This window comes from Teleopsis dalmanni, chromosome 1 (assembly GCF_002237135.1).
Source record: "Teleopsis dalmanni isolate 2A chromosome 1, ASM223713v2, whole genome shotgun sequence".
Taxonomy (NCBI): domain Eukaryota; kingdom Metazoa; phylum Arthropoda; class Insecta; order Diptera; family Diopsidae; genus Teleopsis; species Teleopsis dalmanni.
In genome coordinates, this window is record NC_051846.1 from 23,944,704 (window position 1) to 23,955,553 (window position 10,850).

The following is a 10,850-nucleotide window of genomic DNA, read 5'->3' on the forward strand; positions in this document are numbered from 1 at the left end:
GAACTCATAATACTCTTAAACTCATTAATCCTAAGAAACGCTAGAGTATTCACAAAAAAAAAAATTTTTTTTATTAAAAATTATAAATAAAGTTTTTCTATGGAAGGATATTAAAGGATTTAATATTAGTGATTTATGGTGTAAGTTGAGATTTATAATTATTTTTTATATTCACTTTGTGTTCGGTATCTGCTCTCGTATCAACGCAGATGTGGGTCTGGCATTGAGGCTCATTTTAATTATTTTACATTACAGAGTTTTGAGTTTTTCTAATTTAAAAATTAACTGTGGCTGCAATGTGTGGCTTAATAAAAATTATCTACACGTATATATTAAACTCAAAATTTTAATAATTTATCATAAGTTTAATGGAAATTTTATGCTCGTAATGAAAAACAAAATTTATCAAGCCAGTTATTAAAGTACACTGTATTAATTAATTTTTAAGCGAGGTAATGACTTCATTATTTCTCCGAACAGTAAGATAAACAATCTTAATTGCTAACTTAAAGGTAAACTCCAATCACAAAAAAAATGATAAATTGAAAATATTAAATAAAATTAATTACTTTAACCTTACCAATTAAGACATCAAGTAACAGAGTTAAAATTACTGGTGGGATATTAAACGGGTCACCATGGTCTGCGGTATCACCTTAACAAAATGGATCTGTCTAAAGAGATAGATTGTTGACTCTGCTTAGAAGCAGACAAAACTTCCAGTCACATTCTCTGTGACTGCCCAACCTTGATCTGGACCAGGAGGAGTTCGCTGGTTCGGAAACTACTCTCCCCTTCTGACACTAAGAGGTCCACAACGGCTAACATTCTGGCTTTCAATCAAAAGGCGGAATGTCTTCTGTTCGGTTAGGGTCTGTTGCAGCAGAAAAGAGTAACCATGGTCGCAGTGCTCTGCTCTGTCGGGAACTGGTACCCTGTTTATTCCTATTTTTTTTCCTAAGACATCAAGTATACAATTTAGTCTACGTTAACTATTAGACGATCTAGTTGACCGCCTGTCTCAATAAACTGAACACAACTACCTCAAAGTTTAGTGGCAAAATACTATCATAAATACTGGTCAATTCACTTGTTTACTATAGAACTCACATTTTTAACCTAAGCGAAACTTTGAACTTTAAACTATGGTACTTATTTTCATTCTGCAATCGAAATATAAAATTGTTGTAAGAGATTAATAGTGTGCTGAAATCCATTTGGAGTTATGGACTACAGCTGTGGGGACTGCATTTTAGACAATCATAATAGAGATGATATTTTTCTTTTCTTCTAAGATCTTCAAATCTGACAATAATCCAACCTTTTCAGTTGGAAATACAACACTTGATTTTAACTGTGCACTAGAATATTACCAACATCAAATTACACAACTATGAGTCCTAACAATCAATAAAGGATTTTTAATATTACAAAAAACATACAAATCGAATATATATATATATATATATATATATATATATACTTTCGGGCCTATTCTGTGCACTTGACAGATTTGTCAAATTCTTTAATAAAATTTTTGGTTTTTGTATAGCAGAAAGCTTTAGTACTTAAAGCTCAAGTACCTAATGCTTCTCATGTGTCTATGTGAAGTGTTTTGTATATAAAACTGTTCGTAATTGTTCGTAATAGTTCGTAACTGTTCGTAAAAAATGCTTGTAAAGAGCATATATTTTAAATTGTAGAAAGCATTTTTCATGCATTCAAATCACAATAAAAAATATGTTGTAAAGAGCGTATATTTTAGTTAAGAATATTTGTCATGCATGCAAAAAATAAAAAATGCTTAAAAAGAGCATATTTTTATAGTTGTCAATAGCATTTGTAGTATTGACAACTAACAAGGAAAGGAGCTTTTTATTTATGTCAGAGAATACCAAAACCTTTGCAGCAGTCAATTTTGACAAGTGTCAATGTTTGACAAGTTTATAAAGTGCACAGAATAGGTGCGTAAATCTATTCCTTCGAATTTAGATAATTTAATGTATCTTTCGACTTTATAGATGAACAATCTGATGAACTGTCCAAAAATACCTTCCTAAAAATCTGTTTTTTCGGGACACCAAAGTGGGATACTCTCACAGAGAAAATGTTTAATGGTTACGTTTTCCGGCAAGTTTCCACAATTCTAAAGTGAGAGTTATGAGGAAGTTTCTTTGCGTGGACCAATGACCAGAAAGAACTGCAATAAACCTTGTAGTGTTTATGCGATCCCTTTAATGAGTACCCAACATCTAGTTTTATTATAGGTGGGCCATGTTAACTTAAGTGCCTTTTATTTATTATTGGTAAGTTGCAGAAAGTAGAGATAAGTATTTATCTTAATTGTCTCTAGAGTAATATAAACCGGTACCGCTAGAAATGCATTCAGGGAAGCAACAGAGCGCGCTTAACTGTCAGCTTACTTGTTCCCTTCAATTTTCCTATGTCCAGCGACCCAGATAAGGGTGTTGTCAGCCAACTGGTTTAGCTTGTCGTTTGTTTCCCTACATTCCTTTGTTGTCCTTGATTTTGTGATAAAGCAATCAAAGACTTTGATTGGTGCGCGGCTGTCAATGAAAATGGTAACACTACATTTACCTTTAATGTGACCTGCAATTTACCGTAAATGTTCCCTCGACGTTAAAATTTCAGCCTGATAAATCGTAGTCTGATTAGGTGGCCTAAGAAAATTGTTTACGCCTGCAAATAGTGTGAGGATACCCGCTCCTTCATAGCAGTTTGTTTTCAATCTATCTGTGTAGATTGAGATATCCTTATTTGCTTGAAAGAAACCGTAGTTGGATTAGGTAGCCTAAGAAAATTGTTCACGCCTGCAAATAGTGTGAGGATACCCGCTCCTACATAGCAGTTCATTTTCAATCCATTCGTGTAGACTGAGATATCGTTATTTGTTTGAAATTTCCTTTGAAGAGAATATTATCTGAAAATTTCTTTCAAAACTTAGGCATGGATTAAGATAATTCGATGATTTGTTGCTATAGTTTTAAAATTTTTATTATTAATTATTATTATTTGTTTTTATTATTTATTATTTTATTATTTTGTTACTTTTATTGTAATGAATATGATTATAAGCTGCAGTCAAGATATCCATATTAATAAAGTATTTCCGAAACTAATTTAAAAAGTTTTGTATTTTTTACCATTGATAAGTAAGTCCGTATAAAAATATATAATTTTGTACATTTGATATTGTCATTAAAGCAATATTTTAATAGCTTGTATTGAATTACAGTCATCGCTCTTATAAAGTGACCTTCATAAAAAGTGTACTATATGCAATTTACCTTACCTGACTTTATGGGGTTCTTAAATTTTTTTTTTCTTAAAAAGACTAAATTGTTCTAAAAATTTTCATTTGGGCTTTTAAAAAGCCATTTTATGAAGTATATTTATCCTTCAATCTCTAAAGATATTTCTCATATTTTATGAAATATAAAACATGAAACAATTATCAGCTTAACTGCATTTTAAGTGCTTAATCCTCCATAAAAAAAAAGTGCACTTTGCACTACTAACGAGTGCCAAATCTCATCCAGAGTGTTTTGCCAAAATTGAATTTTACTTGATCCACAAGCAAATTGCCATAGTAAAACTGAATTTAATAAAGAATTTTTTTTTGTGAGATGCATACAATGATACTAAGTACGAGTATCTAAAGTATGAGTATCTGGTATCTTAACTGTTGGTTTTGAGTTATCTGCCGCATATACCATATCTGATCTGTCAGTTTGTGTGCACGTTTGCCTAAGTTTATGGCGTTTGTACGCTTTAATTTATGGAAGATATTTCAGTGCACCCCGTGTGTGCGGACTTTATCTGTTCTTGCCTATTTAAGTCAAAATATTTTGATGCGCACACACACATGCACACACTTTGTATCTACGAAACATATTTTTTATAATAAAATGTTTTTTTCTTATTTTGTACTTTCAGCTACACGGGTAGATTTTGAGAATTCGTATCTGTTGCTGCTGAAGATGCTGGGACTGCAGTAGAACGGCGATAGGCGTACGGTACGTTAGAAACTTTTAACGGCTGCTCACTAAAGTGTTAACACGTTTTCGCATTTGTCGCTTTATCGGGGACGGAAATTAATTTATTAAAGCGCGTTTCAGCTCGGCAAGTTTCATAGAAAAAATTCCAAATTTTGACTTGCATAAATTAAGCTTCAATTAACGATTCCGTGGCGTGCATGTGAACAGAAATTTTCACAAAAAGTCAAAGTTCAGTGGAAGCTGAGCCACCAAACAGCTTAATTGAATTATTAAATTTTAAACTGAAGTGGAACAAAATTTTATGCTTCTTATTAAGAATTAATAAATAAAACGAACTCTGAGATGCGGTTTTCAAAATTCGTATTGCATGTGAAAGAAAACAGTGATATATTTGTGTAGATATACGTTCGTCAAGATATAAATATTATTATGTAATTTAAAAAAAAATATAACTGATAAGTCAGTATCAAAATGACCTTAAGTGAAGTATAAATTAAAGTTAAATAACAAAGAATTATATACGAAATGTTTGATATGAAAACTACAACTAACTTAACAGCAGGTGTGGGGGAACTATTAAATGCTTCAACTTCATCTTTTCAAGAGAATACAATAACAACTGAAAGTTCTTACAATGATTTGATAGCAAATATAAGCACAACTGCATCTGATTTGCTAACAGAATGGATCTCTACAACAATTTTGGGAACAAATAATTTTAATCTAACCAATAATGACACCGACATTGATGATCTTTTATTAAATGACACTCTAAGTGATGGCCTATTTGACGACTTGCCATACGAACCTTGTTCCCCATTTAGCAAACATTTCAATTGCACACCGGAGGAATATTTAACTTATTTGCAGGGACCTCAAAGACTGCCGTTGCATACGGTACTGCTGGTGAGTGTTAGTCTGCATAAATAAAAAATATATATTTTACACTTATATACTAAAAGTTGAGCTGCAAAAATTTAAAACTAAAATCCTATAGTGTCAATTAAGGCGACTTAAACTTATCACAATATTTTACAGATTATGTATATTTCACAGAAAATGTAAATATAAACATTTTATGATATACGTATATTAACAATATCAGTATACCAAATCACTACAAAGTACTGAATTCTGGAAGAACAGAACATCTATCATTGGAAATTCATAGATTAATTTTAGTTTTTATTTAGTGCTTCTAAAGTAATTCGCATGTTATTAAGATTCATTCCGTTTTCACATCAGTAGATACTCTAGAACTTTAGACAGACTAACAGAGGTATACCAAAAAATGGTGTACCCATGTGTTGTTAGCTTACGTGTATCTCTGCTTCATATACACATACGTACAATAAAAATTCCCTGAGTATTCGAATATTTTCAAACTACCGCGTAATACTGAAACAGTACTAAGCGAGGTCTTACTGTACTTCAATATAAGTACAGTGAGTTTTGATCAATTTTTATTTCAATATGTTGTTTGAACCGCATAATTGAGTGTGAAATATAACAATACATTATTCAATACTTTTTAAACGTTATATTAATATATACTCCAATAGGTGTAAAGTCAAACATTATTTATAATATACGAGTATAGGTATGTTGAGAATATATATATGGTATATAATGTATACATTTTATATATAGGTCGCGGTACATCGTGCTGTATTACATCTTTTCTTCTTATTATAAATCAAATATTATTTATAATATATATGTTGAGAATATATATATATATGGTATATAATATATAGGTACATTTTATATATACGTCATCTTGCTGTATTACATTTTTTCTTCTTATTATAAGTCAAACATTATTTGTAATATATATGTTGAGAATATATCGGTATATGGTATATAATGTATACATTTTATATATATATCGCGGTACATCTTGCTGTATTACATCTCTTTTTGTGACTTGTCGTCACAAAGGTGACAATAACTCAATTATAAGTGGATGCCTATTTGCAATTCGTTGAAAGTTTCAGTATAATCACAATCCTTTGCGTAGTACCAAAATAATAAGTCCAGTTTAAACAAATGGTGGCCAATACACTTCAATACTGTTTCAGTATTTACAAACAATTCTATCATACGAAAAATGAGCCCCATCAGTAAAGAATATTCGATATGAAAAATCATCATTATTTTTCAAGTTATTTAGCGATTCTTAAACGATTAACATTTGAAAATAACAAACTCTAATCGATAAAACTAAAAGGATAATATTTTTACAATTTTTGTATAAACATGTGATAAATGTTGCATATGAACAGAACTATCGTATTAGAACTGTAGAATAGAGAACCTTTTGATTACACTTGGATGATCGTATGTGACGTTAAGAGAATACCACATCAGATGGTCTTTGGAAGACTGTCGAATGAGAACCGTGAAATAGACAACCTTTTGATGACCCTTAGATAATCGTATTGGATGTTAAGCAATTACCACAAAAGGTATAATACTTTTATGATATTTGGACGACCATCTGACAAATATTTCATGAGAACAGAACTATCGAATTAGAACCGTGGTATAGACAACATTTTGATGACTTTTGAAAGATCGTATTGGATGTTAAGCGAATACCACAAAAAGAATAATAGTTAGTATCTGATAAATGTTGCATACGAACAGAACTGTCAAATTAGAACCGTGAAATAGACAACCTTTTGATGAGCCTTTTATGACAGTTATATTTGTTATATGTCAACTGAACCGTGTTGTCAGATAGGGACCATAGGACAGGACCAATTAATTTGTTTTTTTTTACCACGATTTATGCATCCAATTAAATATTACTTTCAATAATATTTATGCTTTAGTTATGGAAATGTTTTTGGTTAGAAATTATCCTAATCACATACTTATTAATTTATGAAGTATTTATTGTGTTCTATCATGAGTTTGTGTACCACAGTTTTGCGTTTAAAATAAGAGCCAAAGATACGTATGTTGCTAACGAGATACAAATTAATTATACCACTTCTACAATTTTCATTTTGCATTTTTAATAAGTTTCTATGCAAAAAATACTAAAACTCAAATTTTAGCGAAAGCAATTATTTCACTACAAAACAATTTATATGCAAATTTCCATGGCGAAAAACTTAATATCGCAGCGTCGGTTATCGCAGCTAAAATGCAAATTTTATGAATTTCAGTTTCCTAAATACCTGAAATAGTTGTGCATTTTCCACTTAATACATTATTAACTATTATTAAATACTTATTAGAGGAAAATAAAATGGAATAATTAGAGACAAAAAAACTTCAACATATTTCACACTTCAGAATTTAATTAAATTATTTTGTTCCATGCAATAATTTCTAAGGCAAAATATTCGCTGCACTGAGTTTCCAAGGTGATCAATAGTTCAGAGGATTCTGAGTGAAAAGGTTAGTTTTTAGTCGAGAAATAAAGTTATTATTTTTCTCATATTTATGTAGAAGTATGAAAAGGTTTCATCCAAAACATTTCAATTGAAGTTTTGAAGTGTTTTGTTTGGATTTCGCTCTAAACTTTTGCTCGTTTTTTTATGCAGTTTTTGAAAAGGTTTCCCAAGTCAAGTGCGATGTATGAGCACGAGTGTGATTTGAATTTATTTGCCTTATTTTAAAGAAGAAAGGAAAATATTTTTATTTATGATTTTTCCAAGTTGATTCATAAAAGGATTCCAGGAATAAATAATCCTAAATTTTATTAGCGTAAATCAATCAATTGTCGACTTGCAAGCATGCCTTTTGTGTAGTACAAAACTCAGACCCGAGCAAACTCAATTTTAGGTAATATAAAAATTTTTATATTCAAAATATTTCAATCACACATTCTTTCCTCAGTTTTGTAGAAATTTTGATTTGTGTTTGTTGAAAACATTATAGACACTTCCATAAGTTTAAGGTTCCTTGACTTTTATATTAACTTTTTTGTTAGCTATTTTAAAATTGTTTGGTTTTTATTTTTAGAAATCCGTTCTCAACTGGTTATTTCTAAATAATTTTAATTTTAATATTTTATGCACGAAACCTTTATTTGCTTCTTATCTTACCTTTCTCTTAATACATCTAAACAATAAAAAATAAATTTAATTTGTTTGATTTTTTATTTATTAAATATTAATACTTTATCATCCTTCCTTTTAAATATTGTGACTTTATTGTTTACCACATTTAAAACCTAGTTCTTTCAGACATAAGAAAATACATACATCTCTACTTCACGTAAGACCCTTTGGAAATAAATCTAAACATAGTCTTATCGATAGGGAATTTCTTTAAGTGTCTAGAGACTATAAAAGACCTCATATATTCACATATATATATTTCATTTACTTGAAAGTAGAAGTATTGAAGAGGCTCAAAAAGTCTTCGGATACTGTATTCTTTGTTTTATTTTGTAGAGACTGGATGTATTATCTTTAAAGCTTGGTTTTCTTTAGAGACTATAAAGTCGTTATCAATGATCTTAAAGTCTGTGAAAGAAATTGGACTTAAACTAAATTGGAATAAATGGACTTAAATTCAAGAAATCAATTCCAATCTTTTTTGTAGAAATACGTTCCACTGATGTTGGTGCTATGGAATGTTTTCGTGAAAAAAAGAACCTACAAACAGATAATCAAATGGCATCAAAAGCGCTCCAAATGATTATCTTACCGTCTTATGCTCCAATAGGAGCGATAATACCTCTATATATTTGATGTCATTAAGGAATCAAAAAAAATCTATTACTTTAAAAATGATAAATTGTTGCTTAAACCGAGTAGATTGTAAGTGGTTGTTTGAACAGAGTTTACGAAAAAAAGCCAATGAAATGGTTGATAACCAAAGTAAAAGAGAGGTATATTTCTCCTTTATTAGTCGTGAAAATTTCTGTGAATGCAAAAACGCTGCTTAAATGATATCATCAGAAAATGGGTGAAAAGAAAATTATAGATCACTGGCTTAATAGTGTAAGCTAAATCAAACAAAATTATGTCTTTTTCCAACGTTTTTATCAAAATCGGTATTTATAAGGTACATTTATTAAACATTGTGGACTTAAGGCGTGGAGGGGTAATGAAAATTAGGTCAGTTTATAGGTTACTATTTCCTGTATAATCACTAAAATAGGTTTGGCACTGATGTCTGTCGTGAAATGAATAACGAAAGCTTTCCTCACATTTTTTTTGTGAATATCCAGCTCTTACTGGAGAAAGGTTGCAATGTGTTGTAACCTCATATACAATGCCATATACAATGCAATGGATTTACTATGAGTCCTGGTATGAAACCACTCTTATTACTTAATTACCTTTTAAAAGCGATTTTAGATAGATAGAGATATTTGTAAAGAACTAGCATAAACAAGAAAAGTGGAGAGGTTTTTTTAACTTTATGTGAAATTCAATTGTTCATTTGAATAATAATTAAAAAAATTAAAATAATTCAAAATAAAAATAATAAGCAGTGAGAACTCGTAAGCAGACACTAATAGCAGTATCAGAATGAGACAATTATCGATTATCAACTTGACAAGTATACTTTGATAACTAGAGGTTATCAATCGATAATTAGAGGCTAGTAACATTGCACAGTTACGAAAGATATCATTTATGCGTGCATTTGCATATATATAATTTACTAATACCTATATTTATATTAATTTTAATAAACCCAATTAAATAACTGTTATCCTACGTAATGTTTAATAATATAGTATTGAAGAAATTTAATAAAACTTGCTCCAATAAAGAAGAAGACATGAAATATATTGTATCAGTTGTTGTAGAAGAAAAGTGCACTCAAGCTTTAAATTATGCAAAAATGTCCAAGTAAGTCTAACACCGTGACCCTGGGTATCCACTTAATTTTGGTAGCCTATTGTGTTGAATACCCAATTTAAGTTTTATACATTTTTTTAGGTAAATTTATTAAGAAAAATACCAAAATGTTCGAAATAGTCAAACCATAAATAAAAATGTAAAAATTGCGTTCAACATTACCACTGAAGTGGAAAAACATAGTATAAAATATAAAAAGTATATAAGTAAATTAATTCTAAGATATAAAAAAATGTACAAATTTTAAAAGTAATTAAGGAATAAGGACCACAAAAGAAAAAAATTGCTTTTGCTGATGACACAAATTTGGTTATTATATTTTCAATGAATGAAGGGACACTGAAACTAATGAACCAGTACGTTGTCTTAAAAATATTAAAAATATTAAAAATTTTTTATTTATATGAAAGTGGAAAAATCCCCAAATAACGTAAACAAGTTCATAGATATATTTTTAAAATATGGCTTTATGTTTGCACAACAGTTTTATTAATGTGATATTTTTAGCGTGGGGCGTATGAGTGACATTTTAGTAAGTAAAAATGTGAAATATGCATTCAACGCCATTGCATGTTATTACATTATGCACTGTGAGGGGAAAACGATTTTTGCATATAATTAAAACTTAAATTTGTGATTTCTGGAAACAAAAATAAAGATATATGATATGCTACTGCAATTGAAATATATTTTTAGATTCTATGTATTTGTGTTACTAAAAATAAAATACTAACTAATGAGAAATAATCTAATATTCAAATTTAAAATACTTTAAGCTGACAAATTTTGTTTCTAACTCACAGTAGTAACTAAACTGGAGCATTTTGTAAAACTTTTACAGACAATAATTTTTTTTGTTTCTTATTTTATGAAATGCCTTTTGGACACTTTGTAAAGTTTGACTTAAGTGCTACTTAAATTTTCCATTTCGCAAACTTAAAAATTCATAGCACCAAAATGCTATAGGGAAAGTAGCTACTCGTAACTTACTTTCAAG

General features: G+C 29.6%; 2 protein-coding genes across 2 annotated transcripts in view; one reads left to right on the forward strand and one right to left on the reverse strand.

Annotated features, from left to right (window-relative positions):
* The window catches only part of LOC119678424 (neuropeptides capa receptor-like), a 217,590-nt gene that overhangs the window by 186,518 nt on the left and 20,222 nt on the right, over positions 1 to 10,850 (reverse strand). The gene's annotated exons all lie outside the window — the stretch shown is intronic.
* Positions 4,048 to 4,925, forward strand: LOC119670790 (neuropeptides capa receptor-like; the record flags this gene model as incomplete). The annotated part of the gene is given in 1 exon segment (XM_038081200.1): positions 4,048 to 4,925. A coding segment is annotated over 1 exon segment (381 nt), but the record flags the coding sequence as incomplete, so codon positions are not given.